The sequence below is a fragment of the Diabrotica undecimpunctata genome, chromosome 7, assembly GCF_040954645.1.
Source record: "Diabrotica undecimpunctata isolate CICGRU chromosome 7, icDiaUnde3, whole genome shotgun sequence".
Taxonomy (NCBI): Eukaryota; Metazoa; Arthropoda; class Insecta; order Coleoptera; family Chrysomelidae; genus Diabrotica; species Diabrotica undecimpunctata.
The window spans coordinates 151676047-151700926 of NC_092809.1; the positions used below are offsets into that span (position 1 = coordinate 151676047).

The window sequence follows — 24880 nt, forward strand, 5'->3', positions numbered from 1 at the left end:
CTCACATTATGAATTCCACCAGGGAACTGGTTTGTGTTTCTTTATAAGTTGAGATTTTCCTATGGCTATATTAGCAGCATCCAGTACAGGCTAATTAAAGCTCGTGAGTGTGTGGTCAATCGACTCTGAAATTTTAATCTGATTTATTCTCTTTGATATAATTTTTTCCAATTTAATCTAATGTGCCTTTTTTAGTTTCCATTTTTGACTTGGTATTGTATTTGTATTTAAATTACCTGTTTGGGAAGTGGCCGCTACTACATAAATACAATATTGGTTGTTTTGCAAGTAGAGGTCTCCAATAAAAATCAAGAATTTTTATAACAAAATTTAATAAATAAAAATGCATAGGTTGACAAATGCAATAAATATTAACTATTTTATACTATGGACTATTTTTAAATATTATACTTCACTGCACTGCCTTACAGTAAATCAATATAAATTAACATTTCTACGGTGTTAGTTACTGGGATTATACGTCAATAAAAGTATGAGTCAATAAAATAATTATATCAACATATTTTTTTCCGATCACTTTCAAATGGTATAACTTAATCTTAAAACTCTACATTATGTCACAGCATAATAAAGAATCAGAATGCCCAGTATGCTTCTGAAAATAAGCACGCGCATCTCGTTCGCGCAGACGGAATCAGCCATGTTTTAAACGGAACCAGTGCTGTTCAGTGAACTTTTATCTGTTGTGTATAGAAAAATTAACCCGGTTTAATTTATTTACGGCAACTACAGACATAATATGCACTATTTAATTCGTACTCTTAGTTGCAGAATAGATTAAAAATTATTTTAAATGTACTAAATTATTAATCTCTAAAAATTTAAATTACAGTTCTGTCGTAGCAACAAATTTCTCAATTCGAGTCTATGTTTCCGTTTAAAATATGGCGATCGCGTGCTGAGACACTTTAAAGGCGGCATGTGAGAGTGGGCATTCTGATTGTTTTATTCTTTGATTATGTATTAGTTAAGAGTATAAATCAATTATTTATACTACTACTAGGAGTAGTTAGTTTGCCAAGTTTCCACTTGACTTTACTGTTGGCAACACTAATTTAAATAGGGAAAGTGACAACCTAACCTAACACCTACTTTCGAATAAACGTCAAGTTGTATTCCTATAATTTAGGTACTTAAAATTACATTTTAAATTGATTATTATTGTCCATAAAAATATATTTGGTGTATAAATGACAAACTTTTAATTATTAGTTTCAGAAAGCACTAAAGTGGTGGCAAGTAGCAAACGATAATAAAGTTCGATAATGATCTTATTAAAGAACAAGTGCCTAACAACAAAATCAGTAAAGGTAAATATTCTAGCGTCTTTTAACTCAATGTACATTGTGCACTTTGTTAGTATTACATTGATTGATTTATTTATTGTAGACACTAATTACCACGGAACTTTTTATTTTTAAAATACCGACTCCGGAGTTTTTGACTTAAGTTCACTTAACGTTGGTGATGAATTAGAAATATTGAACATACTGAATTAGAAATATTTTTAAATATAGTATATATAGATATAGATATAAATAATTTACCAGAAACTGATAGAAATACACAACATTTTACTGATAACGTTAATGTTATTCACCAGATTGCTTTAACTTATAGTATTTTAAAAATACTAGGAAAATGAGAAAGGAGAAGTAGGAAAGAAGTAACAGTAAGAAAGGTTAGAAAACCTTGAGTCATTATCTCAGTGTCGAAATCTATGTGCTAAGAAGTTAATTGACTCAGTTAGGCAAAATATATTATATAATAATAATAGTCCACTCAATTGAGAATTTCTTGATATTCTTGATATTGAGAGAATTTTTTTTTAATGGTAATAGAACGAAAATAAAGGTGTGCAGAGAATGTTTTATGTAAACGCTTGATAAAACACAAATGTTTGTGACACTATCAATTCAAAACGGTTTGCGATGGGATTACAGCACATGACCAAAGAGGAAAAGATCTTACTACTATTAGAACTCTAGATAGCATGTTAAGTAAGGTTCGGGAAAATATTATATCTTTTTCTTCGTATAAGGTGCACTACTGCCACAGGACTACGGACAACAATTTTTTTTTTTCGATTTTCAGGTCAGTCAGCCAAAAGCGAGTCCCTCACGGGCTCTCCTAGAGCTTAGTGCTCTAGGGGCTCTGCTCCCTGTTATTTTTCATACTCTCTGGTTAAGAAGAATTTCAATTGCAAATTTGGTGTTATTATTTCGACGAAGAATTGTCATGTAAGAAATATCTTGCCTTTATCAAGGCAAGACACTGAAGAGAAATATTTACAAGTCCATACGTCATACGTCCATACAAGTCCAGTAAATTGACTTGGGTAGAGGAGTACTCGACTGCATTATTCAAAGTCCTCTATAAAGCGTTCGAGGATTTCAGAAGGTAATTAGACCCTTATTTGTCATCCTGAGATGACACTATCTAAGTCGCTGTGTTTTTATGAACGTTTTGAGATCTGGTTCAGTAAAGATCGAGTATAATTAAAAATTATAATTTTTGCGCCACTCCCCTTGGTCGTTTATGGCTCTAAATATTTTGCGGAGTATTTTACGCTCTAATATTCTTAAAATTCTTTTACGCTTTTTGCGGTAGAATCCATGTTTATACCCCATATATGAGGACCAGCCTCAGCAATAGTTTGTATACAATAATTTAAGTTTCTCTTTGGATATTTCCTAAGTAGAATTGTTTTTTGAGTCTGTAGTATGTTTTTTAAGGTTTATTTGTCTTTTAATAATACAGACAATTGTCGACACTCTATATGCTATCCCGACGTGAGAAGAGCAGTGTCATCAGCATACAGTAGAAGGGTCTCCGATCTATGCCGTGGGCGAGGGATGTCACTATTGTAGACTGTGCTTGAGAGCCCTGGGGCACTCCAGCTTGTGGATTGAAGGGTGTGGATAAGGTTTCGCCTACTTTGATCCTGATTGTCCGATGAGAGAGATAGAAATTTATTTTTTTAACGAAAGGTGTGGGCAATCCAGCAAGGTGGAGTTTTTCAACCAGGCCTGTATGTCAGACCTGATCGAATGCCTTCTGAAAGTCAAGGAATATGCCTATGACGTAGTTCCTTTCGTTAAGTGATTGTGAAATGAAAGTTGTTGCTTCAACTAATGAATTTTACGTCGGGTGTTTAGTCCTGAATCAGAATTGGTAGTCTATAATGGCAAGGTGAGGGTCTAGAAATTCTACAAGTCTGTCCTTAAGGATCCTCTCGTAGACTTTACTTAGGGTGCTCAATAATGAAATGGGTCTGTACGATTTAGGGTTGGTGAGGGTTTTTTTCTTGTTTGGGAATCATAACTGTGCTGGCCACTTTCCATGGAATTGGAAAATAGCTCAGCGTAAGAGATGCATTGATTATGTTGGTGAACAACGGGATAATATTCTCTGGAAGATTTTTGAGGCATCTTCCGTGGATGCCATCAGGGACAGAAGCTGTGTTTTTTCCAATATTACACATCTGCCTGAGGGTGTCCTCAGTCACAGGGGCCATCATCGGGTGAAGATGTGGTCCCAAGTGTGCCTGAGGGTAATAGAATATATCTTCCACTCTTCTTTCGGCGTCTATTTTGGATCTTTCGCTGAAGTTTGGGTTATTAGGAGAAACGAGAAACGTATCTTTGAAGGCTTCGTCCTTTTCTTGTGGATTGTTGAGAATAACGTTGTTAATTAAGAGATGTGTTAGTGGCTGACTTTTTTGTTTCGTTAGGACAATTTATTGTTATAAATACAAAAAATATAAAATTTTGTATAAAAACCATTTTGTAAGAAAATTTGAAATGGGATCATATGACAAGTAATACATAATTTCAAAACCGATTTAGTTTTTTCTTCAACAGCACCTACATAATTATTTGACACTATAGAAATATTCACGTATTTCAAAACAAGTATATTGAATATTACATATAATTATATATTTTATTACATACTTAATCCCAAATATTACTGACAGCACATATAGAAATGTTTTTCTAGATCCTATTACTTACAATATATATTTAAGATGTCGCAATAAATAAATAGCAAATGAGGTATTTCTTGGCAGTGCTTACATTAAAATTAGCAGTGCAAGGTTTACCAATTTTAACATAAATGAAGTACTTAAGTCTCTATTTACAAAATATACACTCAAGTATTAACCTAACGAAAATTTGACTTTTTGCACCTTTAATAAATTACTTAACTTTAGTTTGATTTTTCCTGTATAAAATAAGAAAAAATCAGACCAATAGTATTTTGAGAAAACACTTGAGTCCATGTCGTTGCCGCAAATGGTCCATGTTGGCATTATTAGAAGTATGAGAAGAATGAGTGGTAGGGTGACCCTGAAACAAAAAAAAAGTTTTTAATGGAGAATTTTGAAGATAAATTTGTGAAAATAAACTTACGAATAAAAACGAAAAGAAGTCTTGTAAGTTTCTTACATTATTTGTAAACATTACTACTTGACTCGATATTATATCAATAAAAGCATAGTTAATGTTAATCTCAGATAATAATTAGAATAATTACAGAAATTTACTAATATCTAAAACAAATCATCTAAGAGGAACTCTTTCAGTTACTACCATAACACTAATTATTGCAGGGTGGAGTGAGTAGTTCTGCGGTTACCACATCTGGAGTGTAGAGGGTGATGAAAGAAACAATGTGAAACCTTGGAACCGGATTGATAATATGAAGACGACCACGGCAAGAATAAAGGACAAGAGAGAGATATATACAAATGACAGATGAAAACATTAGATCGCTCAACACAGGAGACAAACAAATAACCCAAGTGCTGAATGGGAAACAAATAGATATATGCGCTCTACAGGAAACAAAAAAAGAAAGAAAAGAGACAATCAAAATTAGGTAAATATATACTAATCTACAGTGGAATAGCAATAGAGCTGCACACGGAGATATTGGGAGAACTAAGTAAAGTAATGGCGTTTTGGTCTTTTAAAGAATCCCGATGAAAAACGCAGTTAACGACGAGATTTAGTTAAATATAGAAGACAAACGTACTCGTATCATACTAGTATTGGTTAAAAGCTATTATTAATGGCAGTTGGTTTTATTAGATTATAGATATCCAATTTGATATACCTAGAATAACTAGAAAAGAGATCCACTCAAAGAACTTGCTAATACATATTCTCAAGTATCGTGGAAATCTGTAACAAACTTGTAATAAATTGTCATAAATTCCTATCCATAATTACAGTATACAGTATTGTGAAATACCACATCTTTCCTCATAAAAAATAATTTGTTTATTTATTTTATAAACTTATCTAGAAAATCTGACGCCGTTCAAAGATACAAACTATCCTTTATGAAATGCGACGAGAAAAGTAAGAGGTCCACAAGACACTATACCTCCTTAAAAAAATGCCAAAGGTAAATGGGCAAAAACAGATATAGAAATCTGAGACATTCGCAGAACATCTTTCGAAAGTATTTTGTCCATTTATCAAAGTAGTGATTCTAGAATAAGAAAAACCACTTTATTTTTTTCTTAACTCTCCATATCAAATGGAACTATCGAACTTCCAATTTAACATTAAAGAAGTAAAACAGATAATAAGGAATGAGATATAACCACATGAGGCGCCAGGATACGAACCTACTACGGGTAACGTCCTTCAAGAACTAATCCATGATTGCTACAGAATAATCACTATGATCGTCAATTCTATGTTAAGTCATACTCATTCAAAAACCTGGAAAAGATCGCAAATATCAACTCATACCGACCGATTAGTCTGCTCCCAGTCATTTCTAAGGGTTTTAAAAAACTTTTGTTCAGAAAGATCAAACCTATTGGACAAAAAGGGTCTCATACCTGGCCATAAATTCGGATTTTTTTTTAAACTGTTGGTATATCAAGAATGACGCCTTACACAGAGATATGCAGGTACTAACAGTCTCTGATGTGTGCAAAATAACTTCTAAACAATATCAAAACAGATTGCGCGTGTATTCTAACACTCTGGCATACAATCTCAACAACCAACAAGTAAAGAATAATTGAACTGATATGATCCCTTGGACCTACCAAACCAATCCTGACCTTGCCTACAGTAGGTGAAGCTACGTCTTCAATAACGCCAACCATTGTGATCTATGCCACTCTATGCCGCTTAGTATTCGTGTTCACGTATCTGTATACGTGCACATCCCACCGATAAACAAGACAATATTTGTGTTGTGATGCTTTGGTCACTGGACCTTACATCTCTCTCACATTGTAAAGGAAAACAATTTTACTAATTATTTTTATTGTGACACAAATGTAAAAAATCTTGGATGTTAATAAAAAAATTGTTTTCTTCTCATCCAAAACATTACTTCCAATTAGAAACCAAGCAATTAACCTATTATTTTCTATTAATAAACTTAATTTGTAAAGTTCCATGGATAATGAATTACAATCAAACTCAAAAAATTACTACAGAGGTTTATTATGGAATTTCTATTCAGTGTATGGGTGATAGTGAGGAATAGGAAAAAGATTATTTTTAAGGATATTCTGATTTTTCAGTGGTACCTTTATCGTCTGAATCCCTCAAACTGGACTAAAGTTATTTCTTATATATCATTAACCAAATACAACCGCAAAAATAAATTAGTCTTCGTATTTTATAAAAATCGAATACCTTACATTAAAACATGATTATTATCTGGTAATATAAAATATACATTTTATATTGAATTATGTAATATCTATTGTTAGTTAGTTTTATCGCGTGAACAATACACTTTCTCAAAACGGTACCACTATGGTTTGTTTTTGTTTAGGCTGTTGTTCGCTTGTCGATCTTATTTGGAGGCCGTTCAAACGGAAAGCAAGGTTATGGTCGTACCAAGCGGAGTTGGAGTTGACAGGAAATAGGTGAATAATGTGAGAGCTTTCGGAAAACTTGGTGCATTTACGAAATATTATGTAAAACATTGTAATAATAATCTTTTAATTAATATGTTATAAATAATAAATGAAATATAAGTTCTAAAATAACCAAAAAAGGAGTGTTGATGAACAAAAAATTCTAGCAATAAAAAGAACTCAATAGAAAATACTAATATCTTCTGCTGTAGTGTTTTTATTTCTATATAAATCGCTATAATAGTTTCGCTACGTTTCCAATATTTCGTCAGTATCGGGCTTTAGATTCACAGGCTGACAAGCCTGAGACCCAGAAAACATAGTATAGTTTTCCGAAGGACTTTGTTATGCTGAATACGAATCTGAGCTCCAAATTGCTGAATTGGCTATGGTTTCTGCATAGACATATAATACAAGGTAGACTGACTGCTGCAATACAGTGGCGTTCCACCAATGCCACAGAGAAAACTGACGCAAAGCAGTACCTGCATCTCTGTCTAATGGGCCTAGTGTATCGACCACGAGATCTTCTAATTGGTCATTTACGTCACGTTGGCAAATTAGACAGAGATGCAGGGACTGCTTTGCGTCAGTTTTCTCTGTCGGAGTAAAGGAACGGGCTGGTATTGCAACGATCAGTCTATCTTGTATTATATGTATATGAGGAATTCTACAAAAATTCGCACCTTAAGGTGATATTGCAATTTGCTGCCCGTACCCCGCAGTAACAATTTTTTTCTGTAGGTTGATACCAAAAAACATGTTTTCAGGTGCGAGCCTCAAAAAAAAGGCAAATTCAAGTTTTTTCCAACAAAAAACTGATTTGTTCGCTAAAGCTATTTCATTCTTCTAGCGATCTGCCTCGAAAAACGAGTGAAAGAGACTTCTATACTTGGAGCACACGTACATACCAGGTACCAATCGCTTCGGCTTGGTCTCCAGAATTAACTCTGGAACTCTGGCCACTAAAATCGAAGTTTTTTTTCATTTTTTCGCGATTTTACCCGAAAATAGAATAAAAGATACCTCTATAGTTGGAGCACACATACATATTAGGTACCAATCGCTTCGTCTTGGTCCCCAGAATGAACTCTGGCCCTTTGAAGAACCAAAAAAAAAGCTCAAAGCGTAGCAAACGGTTGTTCAGTCCCTAACATCGACGTTTTTTTTCATTTTTTCGCGATTTTATCCGAAAATAGATTAAAAGATACCTCTATAGTTGGAGCACACGTACATATTAGGTACCAATCGCTTCATCTTGATCCCCAGAATGAATTCGGATCCTTTGAAGAACGAAGAAACACCTGCTCAAAGCGTGGCAAACGGTTATTCAGTCCCTAAAATCGACGTTTTTTTCATTTTTTCGCGATTTTACCGGAAAATCAAGTTAAAAGGTATGTAGCCTGATCCGTCATCAAATTATAGATAGTAAATTGTAATATAGCTGAAAACCTTCACATATTAATTTATCGTGTTTTAAGTAAGAAAATACGATTCAATTTTTTTTCTTCTTTTTTTTATAACAAACTTTTTTTTTGTTAGTATGAGTATTAGAACGAGATAAAAGTTAGTCAAGTAAAAAAAAGAAATACATAGAATACAAACATCAAAAATATTCTAAATTTTTTATTATTGATAGATACTATTTAACAATGGTATAAATTTATAAAACAAAAGTTTGTTATAAAAAAAAAGAAGAAAAAAAATTGAATCGTATTTTCTTACTTAAAACACGATAAATTAATATGTGAAGGTTTTCAGCTATATTACAATTTACTATCTATAATTTGATGACGGATCAGGCTACATACTGAGGATCAAGTCACCAGCTTCCGATAGGTAGATGAACCTCACTTACGGAAGTCATTTTAATTTGATTTTCCGGTAAAATCCCAAAAAAATGAAAAAAAACGTCGATTTTAGGGACTGAATAACCGTTTGCCACGCTTTGAGCTTTTTTTTGGTTCTTCAAAGGGTCAGAGTTCATTCTGGGGACCAAGACGAAGCGATTGGTACCTAATATGTATGTGTGCTCTAACTATAGAGGTATCTTTTAATCTATTTTCGGGCAAAATCGCGAAAAAATGAAAAAAAAAACGTCGATTTTAGTGACTGAATAACCGCTTGCCACCTTGCCTTTTTTTGCCCCTTTTGCCCCCTTTTTTGAGGCTCGCTCCTCAAAACCTGTTTTTTTGTATCAACCTACAGAAAAAAATTGTTACTGCGGAGTACGAGCAGCAAATTGCAATATCACCATATTTGGCTCCAGTTAAGGTGAGAATTTTTGTAGAATTCCTCATATGGGTGTCTGAGATATCTTATCCTAAAAGTGCAACAATAGCGGTTTTTGGCCATTTTTGAGGTTATGTAGAAACATTAATTTTTTCTGTCATAAAATAGTAGGCATAAAACTTAAAAATATTAGACTATTTCTTAAAAATGGGCATGGGTAAATAATAAGAATGGGTATAAATTTAGATTTACTTTTTTTATATAGAATCTCGCTTTAATTCAAACGATCGTTTAAATTTCTTACGTCTATATTCAACTGAAATATCATTTCTCTTGTCCAGCAGTGATCAGCAGTAATCTGCCATCATTGGTACATCCCAACGACTTTGAAAATAATGAGCTTTCTGCTTGAAGTCTTGGTAAAATAGCTCTCTTATCTCTTGTATGTGAATGTACCAGATTTTCTGGGAAATAATTTAAATGAGAAAACCGAAAGTGTAATTTCAACCTCATCAAACAGCCTAGTTCTTGATTTTTTTTGCATTTGAGCTTTATACTCTCTGGTAAGAAATTTGACCTTTTAAAATAAATCTCTTGGTTTATTTAAACACAAGTTAACTGGTGAGACTCATCTTCTGCATACTGATATCAGGATCTTGTATTCCCGTTAAAATGTTTAAAATTTATTGCGCTGTTACAGTAGCTATAAAGAAACACTCATCTACTAAATAAATGGCTAACTAATGTTAATAATTTTTTGCACTTTCTATCTGATTTTATCTTTATTAAATAGTATTTACAAGTCAACGTTGACGGTCGATCTGTTTTAGAGCCTTTTCCTGATAAAATCTATTTCACACAAAAACATTAATTAGAAAAATAAACAAATTAAACCAACAAGCGTGAATCTTTATAGATTAACTTTCTAATGTCAGTAACAAAGAACTACAGTAAGAAATATTGGCAGAATGTAGTTAAAAAATTCTACAGGAATGTATTAGGATAATAAGAAATTGAATGCAACTAATCAGTAAATAAACCGATCGGTAATATTTTAGATGCCTGCCTTCTTATTATGAAAATAATAAAATTTAAAGTACACATATAATATTCCCAATATTACAAATACTCTAAAAAAAATTATGACTAAACATTAGATAATAAAAGAGACAAAAAAAAAAGAGTGAAGAGTGAACCAAAAAACAGAAGGAAACAATATAAAAGAAAAAAGGCAAAGAATACCTATCGCTATTTTTTAAAGCAATCTTGGAAAGAATATTAAATTCTGGAAAAAAGGAAATATAATTTGATAGTATTAGTGCCCAAGTACAGGAATCCTTAAGAAGAAACATTGGAAACTTGAGTGAACCCGCACAAGACGCAGTTGCTAAATGGGAAGAAATAAAAAGAGCTGTTGAAATGACAAACAAGACACTTCTGTTACCTTATATCAGACGACTTGAAGCTCATTGACACATGGAAAGATTACGTAGAACGACTTTTTAACGATAAACGCAGAGCGACAGTGGACCAAGATGACGACATGACTGGACCCGAAATACTAAGGTCTGAAGTGGAAAAAGCCATTTCATCGCTAAAAAACGACAAAACACCAGGTCTCGACAACATACAGAGCGAGATCATAAAACTCCTATGCGAAACGGATGACCACTTCCTCGATTTTCTGACAGGCCTTTTTAACACCTTTTACGACAAAGGGGAGGGGAGGAATGGCTTCGATCGACCTTTGTAGCCATACCTAAAACACCAAGTGCAAAACACTGTGATCAACACCGCTTAATAAGCTTGATAAATCACATTACCAAAGTTTTCACCAAAATCATACACAATAGAATATAATAACAAATGCGAAGCAAATATATCGGAGTCACAGTTCGGATTCCGAAGCGTATTGGGCACAAGAGAGGCGATCTTCAGTCTGCAAGTTTTAATTCAAAGATGCAGAGACATGCACAAGGACGTCCATTTGTGCTTCATCGACTTCTCCAAGGCGTTTGACAAGGTCAAACATGATAAACTCATGGAAATGCTCAGGAAGATGCATATTGATGGCAAGGATCTGCGCATAATAACCAGTCTCTATTGGAACCAAAGTGCTAAGATAAAGATGGGCAACTTACACAGTGGGAAGATAGATATTAAAATGGGTGTACGACAGTGATGCGTCCTCCCGCCGCTCCTGTTCAATATATACTCTGAACAAATCTTCAGAGAAGCACTGGGAGAAGTTTCAGAGGGTATCAAAGTAAACGGAGAGGTAATTAATATTATTAGATATGCTGACGATACAGTTATTATCGCAAATGACTGCAACGAGCTTCAAAGACTCATGCAAAGCATACACACAGCAAGTCAAGAATATGGTTTAGAACTCAATACAACCAAAACTAAATGCATGCTCATCAGCAGAACACAACATGCAATTGACATTAAACAACCGAAAAATAGAACAAGTGGAGACATACACATACCTTGGAACCACAGTCAACACAAAATGGGACCAGCCAACAGAAATAAGATCACGAATTGAAAAAGCGCGAAACGCGTTCAGCAATATGAAAAAGTGGTTCACAAGCAAAATCTCAATGGAACTAAAATTAAGACTGGTCAAGTGTTATGTCTTCCCGGTCTTGTTCTATGGAGCAGAAGCATGGACCACAACGGAAGCCACCCTGAAGAAACTAGAATCATTTGAGCTGTGGATATATCGCCGTATTCTTCGAATATCCTGGACAGACCACATCACTAACGTGGAAGTAATGCAGAGAATAGGCAAAAGCAAAGAAATAATCTTCACCGTAAAGAAACGGAAGCTTGAGTACTTCGGACACGTCATGAGGCATACTAAGTACCGGCTGCTACAGTTAATAGTCCAAGGAAGAATCGACAGTAGGAAGGGACCGGGAAGAAGACGACACTCATGGATGCATAACCTGCGACAATGGTTCGGACTAACATCGACCGAACTGTTCAGAGGTGCCGTAAACAAAGTCAAAATAGCCTTGTTAATAGCCAACGTCCGAAACGGATAGGGCAAAGGAAGAAGTGCCTAAAGGGAAGATCAATGTGTAAAACTGAAAGCGGAAGAGGTAATGGTCATTAATCACGAAAAGTATTTTGGAAATAGGAAAATTAGGAAAGAAAAACAACTTTTTAATAGACTTAAAAACCGACTACAGGATTCCACCGGAAAGGACCAAACTTATTGTTGGCATTTGCAGACGATATCGATTTAATAGAAAACACGAGATTAGGGATGAAAAAGACTTTCCTCAGATTTGAGAAGGAAGCAGAGAAGATGGGGCTCCTAATTAATGAAAACAAAACTAAATATATTTATGCATATGAGCCGCAACAACCGAAACAGTGATGTCTTTAGCTTCGAGCGCGTCAGAGAATTTAAGCATCTTAGAACAACAACGTTTCGAGAGAAAAATTCTAAGGAAAATATAAGGAGGTGTCCAAGAACAGGGTTTGTGGCGTAGGCGCTACAAATTTGAGTTAGACAGAAGTTTTGGGGAACCTGACGTTGTAAAATGTATTAAATTAGCACGCCTTCGATGGGTAGGACATGTAATTAGGCGAGATGAAGATGCAACGATCAGAAAAATTCTCGACCGAAGAGGACCAGTGGGAAGACGAGCCAGAGGAAGACCAAAACTTAGGTATCAAGATAACATAGAGGATGATCTAAAATCCATCGGAGTTAAAGCATGGAGAAGAGTTGCCAGAGACAGGGGCGAATGGAAGATTGTTCTGAAGAAGGCTTTGGCTCACAACGAGCTGTAATGTCACTGATGATGATGTTGAAAACAACAATAACTGAAGACACTAACCGATCACAAAAAATAAACAATGGGATACAAGCCAGCAACAGATGTCTGTATGTCTTTTAAACCTTTATAAAATCGAAACAAATAACAAGATATACAAAGATACAACTATATAAATCAGTCATGCGACCCATACTGGTCGCGATGTATGGTAGCGAAACGTGAACGATAATAACAAAGGCAAACGAGGAGTGATTACGTGTTTGGAAAGGAAAAATCCTAAAGAACATCTTTGGGCATGTACTTGATAAAGCAGCAGGACAATATAGGACAAGAACTAACAAAAAACTATATCCAGACGTTAGGATAATAAAAAAACTAAGGTCCAGAACACTCCAGTGGACATTCTGACGAAAAAATAACAGGTTTGCAGATGACATAGTCCGTATTGCAGACCGGGTAGATCATACTGTCAACGTCTTCAAGACTTTCGGAGCTCTTATATACGAGTTGGCCTTAAAATTACCTTTTCCAAAACACAATACATGACGAACCTTGTACTGGCCAAAAATATTTCAACGAATGGCACGCAAATTTATACCTACCTACCAAAGTATTTGGGCGACGACATTAGATTAGGAAGAGACAATCAAACAACAGAGTTAAACTGGAGAATAGGACTAACATGGGCAGCTTACGGAAAACTGAGGGAAGTCTTTAGCTCAGATATTCTCATGTGCTTGAAAAGAAGGGTCTTTGATCAATGTGTACTTCCAGTTCTAACGTGTATAAAGCAGAAACATTGACGGTTACCAGACAAGTGGCACAGAGAGCAATGCAGAGGTTAATGTTGAATATATTCCTCAGAGACAGAGGTTCTAATCAAATAGTTGAAAAAAAATCTGGTGTTACGGACGCAGTTAAAAGAACTACAACGCTAAAATGAAACTGCGTTATGGAAGATGGACCAAGAAAATTTTAGAATGGAGAGCTAGACACGATGCTTATCGTAATCGAGGACGTCCTCCAACAAGGTGTTCAGTCGATATTAAGTGCAGCCATCATAACTTTATTCATAGTGCTCAGGATGGAATGAAATTATTTACGGGGGGCCAATGTTTAGCGGTGGGAAGCAAAACGGTTAATGATAATGGGAAGAAGCCCCAACTGAAAGACGACAACTTGGACGACCTCGACTCCGTATAAGATGAATGAGATCAAAACGATTTCCGAAATAACGGATAATAACCAGGGTTCAGAACCCTTCTGTGGACTATCGAAAAGCCACATTAGAGAGGAACTCCGGACCTGGGAACTCAATTAACTAAGATTACATTGGTTGGGCACAGCAGGACAAAGACAAACAAAAAAGCTCATAAAAGTGTCGCCTATTGCAACAAACCGCCTTCTTGAAACGAGTAAAAAAGATATCAAAATGATCGCTGGCCTTTTCACTGGTTACTGCTTTCTGAGATATCATCTCAAAAAAATGAGTAAATTGGATAGTGAGAACTTTCGTGACAACGAAAAAGAAACGGCAGAACATATACTATGTAACTGTTCTGTAAACGACTAAAATTTCTAGAAGAGGTTAGACTAGCGCCCTCTGACATAGGAAACAAGTCACATAAAAAGTTAATCAACTTCATTAGAAGTATTGGCATCCTAGAGTTCATCTATATAAAGGTATACACTAAAGATCTCTATAAGGTCGAAGTGCGCTGAGGCTGCATGACATTAACGACCTCACATAATCTAATCCAATCTAGTTACAATACGGGAAGTCTATGTGTGGCATCGATCGACGTTGAAATATAAGAGTTTGTAGCTTAGTATCTAGTAACAAGTATAGAGCCTACGTACTGTGCTAAATATCTGGGCATCCAACTAGACGCAGGTCTAAGATTCACAAAGCACCTGATGAAAGTAGTCCAAAGAGCAGAAGAGAGAACCGCGGCATTAATAAAAATTATGCCAAATATCGGCGGTCCAAGTGCCCTCAAAAGAAGAATGTACCTTCAGATTGTGCATTCTACCCTCTTATACGGCGCTCCCGTATGGTACGAAGCCTTGAGAATGGCTAAGTATAAAGAACTGCTTGCAAAGGCACAAAGGAAGCCTCTACTAAAGGTAGCAAGCGCATACCGGACTACTTCTACGATTGCCCTACAGGTCATAACAGGTACGCTCCCCATTCACCTCCTAGCTAAAGAAAGAGACACTTTATATAACAGAGAAAACGGTCATTTACCGGAAATAAAATCCGAAGTAAGATCACATATGCTCCAAATATGGCAAAATGAATGGGAGGCACAAACGGAGAAGGCACAATGGACCAAAATGTTAATCCCTGATGTGGTAACTTGGTCTAAATGTAGGTTCAGAAGGTTAAATTATTTTTTTACACAATTTCTCACCGGCCATGGCTCCTTTAGGTCGTACACGTATAGAATAAAGAAGACAACAAATGATTTGTGCATAGATTGTGGTGTCATAGACGACGCAGAACACTGCATTTTTGCTTGCACTACTTTCCAAAGAGAACGGAATAATCTAATATCAAGGCTAGGAGCGATAACGCCCAACAATCTGATACAGAAAGCGACGCAAAACAAAGAATCCTACGATGTTACTGTGGACATAATTACGCAAATTATAAAGAAAAAGGAGACGCTAGAAAGAGCGAGACAGGAACAGGGTGGTTGAGGTAACAAATTGCATAATACGCTGTCATGAGTTCTTTACAGCTCGGCTGCTCGACGGAATAGACGGCACCTATACAGCCAGATCTGTAATTATATTACGTACGTAGTTTTCACGACCTCATGCCTCTTTTAATTCACATTCCTTCCTTGTCAGGCTGAACACACCTGCACTTTTATGAACCCATATTTTGTTTCCCCACAATACCGTCTCTGCATATCATTTTAAGTGGTTCTTATCGTTTTTAGGTAAGAACCCTTTTACAATTTTCTCCCAAATTTTCAGACTGCACAAGGCATCTCAATGTTTCGTTCACCGATTGAACTCGTCCGGGGGTGCCTTGTCCGAAGAAGGGGTGGTTTTTAGTTGGTAGGCGACTGGTCAGGGGTGCATGTGGCGCATATAATCCATACTTTGGATGCTATGTCCTAGCATGTGCTCCTTTCCGGATCGAATCCAACAGTACTAGGGACATCTTCCCTAGTCGGTTTAGAACCTTTCCACCTCAGTCAAAAAAAAAAAAAAATTTGTATCTGATAATAGTCAGACAATAACAAAATTGTAATCCTAGGTTTATTGTTGGAGAACGGTCGAATAAATAAATTTGCTTAAATTATCAAAAATAATAAATTACCTGAATCCGCTACATTTTTATTATCATTTTAGCCTAATGTTATAAGATTTAATAAAGACTTTACGTAAATATGTCAATGGAACAATAGCTGACCTATACCTCATTCTACGTAGATATTGCAAAATCTCTAATGTCAATAACAAATTCAAGTTTCGTTTCTTTTACAAAATTATTTAAACTAATTACTGCTTATTGCATTACCATGTGAACAAGTAGAAAAATATCACTTTCAGTATAAAATAAAAGTTAGTCAACAAAGGCCACATATTTCTTAAGTATATCGCACATACATTTACATGAATGATTGTGAACTTGCAGGGTAGTCATCTATTAAATTGGTACCTGCTTGATGTAGTTACCTTGTCGATTTCATGGTAAAATATTTTCATAATCACTGCAATATTATTGCGTGTGCAATTAAACTGATAGAATAATATCTTGGTGTTGAATATTGATAAGGGTAATGGAAAGTTCATTTAAAGCTTGTAATTGTTACTGATAATAATGTATGGCAAATTAATGTAAAAACCACATTTTTATTCACTAGTAACTAGTTATCTAGTTAATATATCTAGAAATTGGCCATAAAAACTAGGGTGGCGAGAAGCCAGGTAAATTAAATCCATGATCGTAATTGTTTTGAAGTAAAAATATTAGAAACATAGTATGCACTGCATATAAGATTAAGTTTGTGTTTAGTAATATTTCAACTGTATGAAGCCACTGGGTTGGTGACCCAGTCGGTTGGTAGTCACCTCCTATGGTGACTACCAACCGACTCATTGTGTGATACGTTCTAAAAAAACAAGAACGACGTCGTGAAATAACATTATTAAAATAAGAGAACCAACGGTATGACCAATGATACTCTGTCTTATGGAGAATATAAGGATTGCAAAAGTCCAACAGTAACTTTCTTCTTCATATGCCATCTCCTCTAAGAAGGTTGGCAACCATCATGGCAATTCGCACTTTACCGCTGCTCTAAAGAGGTCAGCAGAAGTGCAGTTAAACCAAGCTCTCAAATTGTTTAACCAGGACATGCGTCTTCTTCCGCGACTCCTTCTACCCTAAGTGGACTTCCCTACTTCTAAGTGGAAATTGAAACGTCAATAAACGTACTTTAACCTTTAATTGTGGCTTATTCCCATTTAAATAGTAATTACTTTAAAATCTCACAAGAAAATAGCTTCAGAACAATATTAACACATTGGAGACCTTACAAAGGTAGATGACTAAGAGAAAGACCACATATGAGAGAGGTGGACGACATCAAAAGAATAGCCGGAACAAATTTGAAGTATGTTGCTCAGGCTAGAGATGGATGAAAGGAGTTGGGAGAGGCCTATGAGAGAGAACATCTTACAATCAATCATAATCTAAAAATCATAAAGTTTTTAACAGCTGTAGGCATAAAAGGCATGTAAAATAAATCTAATTTATAATACAAATAATATAAGCCTTATGTTAGTATGAAGTTAACATTGTAGCCTTTGTTTATTTGTTCTTCATTGTTCTCGTCTATAACTCCAGTGGTTTGATAGACAATAAAATAAATATAATAGTAGTATAGTATTAAATTAAATGATTTAATTTAGATTGTTTAGGAATACTTACATCTGCTGGCTTCATTTTACAAACTAAATCTATCCGTGTCGAGGTCCTAAAAAAATATCTTACATTTTGAATTTTGTGAATTTGTTTTGATAATTTAGTAGCAGCGCCAATAATGTATTAACGAATTAATCTGAAAAAGCAGCAATAGCATGTATATTTATGATCGTATTATATCAAATGATTGGTATGTTTTCGAAACATTTTGAACAGAAAACGATGTTAAAAAAAGCACGAATAAATGTAGTGATGAACTAACAAGGTTTAATATGGTGTTTTTAAAGACCAGCCCCCCACATAATTTGGAAATGATATTATGATGGGATTTTTTTCACTAATTATTGAATTTTAAAAATATTTTTTAATTTTAACCTTTTTGTATTTTTTTATTCTTAATTACATTTTTACTTTAGACAATATTTAAATTCCAATGTTAAATATAACACAGACTTTAAAATATCTTAAAATAATGTATATATATATATATATATATATATATATATATATATATATATATATATATGGTTCTTGAACTCCTAAGTGGAGCATAGAGCTTCAGTGAAAACGCGCCATCGGGTTCTATTTTGCGCTAAGGCTTTCACCTCATTCCAAGACTTTCCTTGTCCTCTTATCTCGTCCATGATGGATCTTCTCCAAGTTTGTACTGGACGACCTCTTTTTCTTTTCCCTTGGGGATTCCACTCTAGGGCAGTCTTTGCGATACTGGAACTATTTTTTCGGAGTGTGTGACCGATCCAACCCCACTTTCTGGACTTAATTTCGTTTTGTACCCTCTTTTGTTCGGTCAGGTGTAGCAGATCTTCATTTCTGATAGTGTTAGGCCAGAATATACGAACAATTCTACGTAGACATTTGTTAACAAAGACCTGCAGTTTGTCTGTGAGGGTGTTTGTCACTTTCCAGGTTTCACATCCGTAGAATAGAACAGACATGACATTTGATCGGATTAGTCGGATCTTTGTCCTTGTAGTATACTCGCCAGATCTCCAAACAGGGTTGAGCGTGCTGAAAGCTCAAGCTCAACAGCTCATGCTGTTGGGCTTTTCGTATCCTCATACGAATATCGTCTTTTGTACCTTCGTTTTCTGTTATGACACTTCCAAGATACGTAAAGTTTTCCACATTTTAAATCTGCATATTGTCGATAGTAAATAGCGTGTTGTTCCTTGCATTTATTCTCATGGACTTGGTTTTACTAATATTGATTTTCAAACCTAATTTATTGGCTTCAGTGGAAAGTGTTTCCAATTGATAAGCCAGATGTTGGAACCTTTGACCTAATAGGCAGATATCGTCCGCGTATTCTAGATCGCTTAGGCGTGTGGTTAAGGTCCATTATATCCCTCTTGTGTCGGAGTCTAGTTTGGAGAGAACATAGTCTATAGCTATGTTAAAAAGAAACGGAGAAAGCGCGCATCCCTGTCTAACTCCAGTAAGTACGTCGAATTCGTCACTGTTGATCACATTGTGTGTCACCCTGCATTTCACATCAGTATATAGTGACTTTATAATAGAAATTATTTTTTGCGGGATGTTTCTTAGCTCTAAAATTTTCCATACAGCAACGTGAGACAAGCTATCAAAGGCACGTTCAAAATCAACAAAAACCATGTATAGGGGTGTGTTTCATTCAACCGATTGTTTCATTATTACCCTCACAGTATTACCCTCACAGTATTAAAATTATGTAAAGTTGTAAAAATTCTTTTTTTTTCAAGATTTTTCGTAATATCGAAAATGTAGCTCGCTGATAATTAAAATTATATAAAGTTGTTTACGTCAGCGAATTAATTCTAAAGTGTATAAAATAACCAAGTCTGCATTATCTCTTTAGGGAAAATAAAACTAAACGGATATTGTTATTACAATTAAACAGTAACCATTTAGTGTTTTACATAATATAGATAGTAGATTTAGGAATTAAGCGCAAACGTGCTTGTCGATTTTGCATCCGGTATATTATTAAATATTTTAATTAAATTCTATCTCTTAAATGTGTTATGTAAAACACAGAAAATACAGTATAATAAAACATAAATCTCATATGCTTGTTTTATGTAATAATGGCATTCATAGCATTTTTTATACTAAGGTAATTTTTAGTGAATACCATAAGTTATTTTATATTTGATATTTCTAGACTGTATTTTTATTTAACCCTGCATTACTACCCTGCATTTTAACAGGAACTTTACCCTTAAAACCATCAACGCACCCACATCAATCACACAAGACACCCTAAAAAGTTCCTGCTCTTTTCACGGTCACATATCCACCCGGAAGCCAAAAAATAAACACCTTCACCCACCGTCAATTCTAATGCAGGCCTGCATTGACGAACTTCCGGAGGAGTACGCTGACATCCTTGAGGCCACTCCACTAGCCTATCGCTCCCACACCTAGCCCTATCAAATCCTCATTCCCTACCCCGGACAGGGGGAGATTGGTTTTTTGCGGTTTCCCAATCTCATTACTCAACGATACCTGTCCGTCCCTGAGAAAGTAGCCGCAACTATTTTCTCAACCGAATTGACAGCTACCTGAACCGTCTATCGAACTCCGACGAGGCCTACAGGTATACAGCCAGGTATACAGCCTAATTATAGTGCAATACACTAGTTCTGAAATCGATTGCAAACGCAAAAACGGCTACAGGAACAATGGTTACTAGAGACCCGGCCTTGTCGTATCTAGCTCTAAAAACAGAAAACAAACATAAACACAAACACAGTCAAAACTGGAAAGAACACCAATCCAGTCAAACTTCGCCCCTGACTCTCCGGCTCGATAGTGACACACAACCCCCAGGAGGAAGAAGAAAGAAGAACAAAAGCTACACACACCGGTGGTTTTTGGGTCTGTTTGCTATGTGTGCTACAATACAACATTCAACTCAAGCCTGAGGAGGGTCCAACGACCCTAAACGGGTACAAAATGTCTATCTCATCCTCATATAATAAAGCTCCTAACCTATCCCTAGAGAAAGAACATTTACTACTACTACCCTGCAGGCACTCGTGTAATTAATTCTTTTATAGTAAGTTAGTTGTTATGTTGCAGTCGCTGAGTCATTGTGCTGTAAGTGCTGTTGTTTAACACGTGCGTTGTTTTGGGGTACAGTACCCCGAGTAGTATTACTATTATATTTTTACATCGGTCCGAAATCGTATTTCGATAAGTAATTTCTTTTATTGATGTAGTTAGCGTATTAAACGCGCTTTTACTTACAGTTTAAACATGGATAATACGACTCATAGACCATTAACCTAAAAAGAACTGGAGGCAATAATTAAGAATCTCTCAGATTTTGAGCCCGGCGAACCGATGATGATTATAGTCCGGAGCATGACGAAAATTTTAACAATGATTGTAAACCGGAGAATACCAAAGATTCTAATGATGATTATGTACCGGAGAATGACGAAGATTTCAACGATGATTGTAATTTCCAGCAGCAAAGAAGTCAGACTGGCTCCAAAGTTTTAACAAGCGCTGAAATTCCATGCGAATCTCTATCAGCTATAAATAACGAAAACGACATTAAACATGTGCAAATTGAAGAAATGCCTACCCAACTACGTAGAAAAAATAGCTTCAATGTTTAAAAGTGCTCTTGCTGACACAATCTCCCCTACACCGGGAACACTGTTCAATTAGCAAACACCCTAAGTGATCTACAGACCATACTAGACCGCGTGAGAACTGCGAGCATAAAGTACTAGAATCTAGACCACAACATTGGGAAAACCAAATTCATTGTTATCGGCCATACAAATTTAGATCTCGAGGAGCAAATGACAACGAATGAAGAGAACGAGTTAGTCGATAGATCTTCTTTGGCACTATCATTTACTCACAATGAGACCAAGCTGAAGAAATTAAGTCTAGAATCAGTTACCAAGATTAGATCCTTATTGAACTGCAGTGATCTGAGTTTAGAGACCAACAAGTGGATAGTGAGATGTTCATTTCTTCCAGTGCTACTAAAATCAAAGCCTGGACTGACGCAAGCCACTGAAAATAAGATCGAAGCCTTCGAGAAGTGGATCTACAAGAGGATATTAAAGATATGTTTTGTCACTATGTCACTAACTTCGAAGTCCTACAAGAAAAGAACAAGAGGTGTTTAACTTAGTAAAAGAACGTCAGCTTGAGCACTTCGGCCGCGTAATGCACAACAAAGAAAGATATCGAATTCTTCAACTCGTCATTCAGGGAAAAATATTTGAAAAAAGAGAACCGGGACGCCGTCGTATCTCGTGACTAAAAAACCTCCGACAATGATTTGAAATGACCTAGAAGAAGAAGGTAAGTCACATGAGGCTATAGTAAGGTTAAATTAACGTAATAACATACTGAAGTCAGTAATTTTATAACCGAAATGAGAGTTAAACAAAGTTTTGTCCTGTCATCCGGCCATTTTAATCAATATTATATTGAATTTATTTTGAGAAAGTCCCTAAAGGGGTAAACTGGTGAAAGTGGCTGGAAGAGTGCCGAATAATTACCGGGTAAATGAAAACCTACACCATTTTCTTGCCTCTATAGAACCGCAGGATTCCCTTCACAAGTACGACGAAAGACTTCAGAGCGCATCGAAAGGTTCAAACAAGAGTTCGACGATAGACAACTACTATATAAAGCACCACTACATGAATGGACACTAACCGGTGGACAAAGTCGTCCTCCTTTCGAGCAGGAAAGATATGTGTTCCCTTTATTTGAAATCCTATAACATCGACCACGTGTCACTAGTTTATCACATTATAACCTTGTCATTTAATTCAAAGATTTTTACACCTATTTTCGTAGCTAGTTTCAACTACTCTTAAAATGTTTCACTGATGATGACTAGATTTCTGACTAAAATGAAAACGTTTTAAAAAATTGTAATACTTTTGGATAAATTTTAAATATCTTTCTTCTTCTTCTTCCTATGCCGTCCCCATTAACGGAGGTTGGCGACCACATTTTTAAAAGCTTCTCTGTCTTTTGCAACGTGGAATAATTCGTCTACAGTCATGTTTGTCCAGTCTCGAATATTTCGCAGCCATGACTTCCTCTTTCTACCTATTCCCTTTTTGCTATCGACTCTACCCTGCATGATGACCCGCAGAAGACTATATTTATTATTTCTTAGTATGTGTCCAAGGTATGCAGTCTTGCGTACTTTTATCGTTCTCAACAATTTTTTGTCTCGACCCATCCTTCTCAGCACTTCCTCATTGGTGACCCTGGCAGTCCATGGAATTCTTAACATTCTCCGGTATATCCAAAGTTCAAAGGCTTCAATCTTTTTAACTATTTGCGCTTTTAGTGTCCATGTTTCTACCCCGTACAATAGTTGCGACCAGATGTAACATTCAACAAACCTCAGTCTCAGCGCAGTATTCAGATTTTTGTCACAGAACAATTGTTTGAATTTTAAGAACGCTGCCCTTGCCATTTCTATTCGTACCCGGATCTCTTGGTCTGGATCTAATTCTGTGTTGATGTAAGCTCCCAGATATTTATATTTTGTCACTCTCTCTATTTGCTGTCCACCAAGAGTTAGTTGTTCATTATTTATTGGACTCCTTGATACTATCATAAATTTGGTCTTATCTGTGTTGATGTCAAGTCCCATTTGAATGCATTCACTATTTATTGCATCTAGTAAAGTTTGTAGTTCTTCTATACTCTCAGCCATAATTACCGTGTCATCTGCAAATCTCATGGTGTTTATGATTTCTCCACCAATTCTTATTCCCTCTTTTCTTTCCCATAAGGCTTTTCTGAATATGACCTGTTAAATATCTTTAATAAAATATATTATCATTCAGTAGTCTGATACTTCTCTTACTTCTCTTACTTCTCTGTATGTTTTTTTAAACTATATTGTACAATCAACTACTTTAATTGTCCCTTTTTCTTTTTAAAATTATTTTTTTTTAAATTCTTATAGTCTATTCCAGCGGTTCTCAACATTTTTTACTCAGCGACGCACTAACGTACTCCTTACAGATTCGCGACACCCCTATATGTACAATTTTTTTCTAGTGGTAGGTAAGTACAGATGAATATATTAAACATATTATTTTTTATTTCGTAAGAACATAACAAGCAAAAAACAAAACAGAAATAATACATAAAATTAGTGTGAAATTTGACCCTGATGTATATTTTGCAAAGTATATCTATCCGAGGACGAATTGTAGACAGACATACTCTCATCTCGTTGTCCACATCAAGTAGTCGAGACCGGGAGCTAGATTTTATATTTTTCATCACAGAAAATGCAGATTCACATAAGTACGAGGTCGAAAACAGCAGTAAAAGAGATACTGCTTTCTTTGCTAATTCTGGGTATTCATTCTTAACTGAAATATAAAAAACATCCGGAGCTACTTCTCTAAATTTTGATTTTAAAACTGTATCAGAATACACTTCAATAAGTTGTTCCTTTTCAGAACAGGTTAATTCTACCTTGCTTACGTTGTTCTCGTCAAATGCAATCAACCATTCACAGTTAGCACTCAAGACAGAGGGAAAGTTCTTATTTATCCCTTCTTGCAACTTACATAAGTGCTCTTTCATGCTCTCCTTTAGTAGAGTTCTGTTCTTCAGGTTTCAAATTAAAAAAAGTTATAGAGGTTTCGGGAAAAGCAGTCAAATCGTTTTTTCTATAACCGAGTTCCAGAATGTAAGTTTTTTGGAGAACGCACTTATTTTATCAGTTGATTGATAATATTATGGTTTCCTTTCGTCCTTGCATAGTTGGATTCAAAGAATTTAGCTTATTAAAAATGTCAGAAAGGCAAGCCAACTTAGCACACCAAAAAAGGTTTTTAAGATTTTTACAAAAACCACTTTGGCCATCTTCTGTTTTAAAAAATTCTAGTAGTTCGTCTTTAAGTTCTAAAACTCTGTTTAGTATTTTTTCTTCTGAAAGCCAATGAATTTTACTATGAAATAACAAGA

At 35.4% G+C, this 24880-nt stretch overlaps 1 protein-coding gene across 2 annotated transcripts in view; it reads right to left on the reverse strand.

Annotated features, from left to right (window-relative positions):
• Positions 1 to 336: 336 nt before the first annotated feature.
• The window catches only part of LOC140446041 (uncharacterized), a 151606-nt gene continuing 127062 nt past the window's right edge, over positions 337 to 24880 (reverse strand). Inside the window, exons 3-4 of one of the 2 annotated variants that reach the window (XM_072538545.1) lie at positions 17903 to 17948; positions 337 to 4373 (exon numbers count right to left, since the gene is read on the reverse strand). In XM_072538545.1, coding sequence (XP_072394646.1) covers positions 17932 to 17948 — 17 coding nt within the window. In that variant the 3' untranslated portion in view covers positions 337 to 4373; positions 17903 to 17931. The remainder of the gene's footprint in view (positions 4374 to 17902; positions 17949 to 24880) is intronic. The other variant, XM_072538544.1, reaches the window with a different exon arrangement.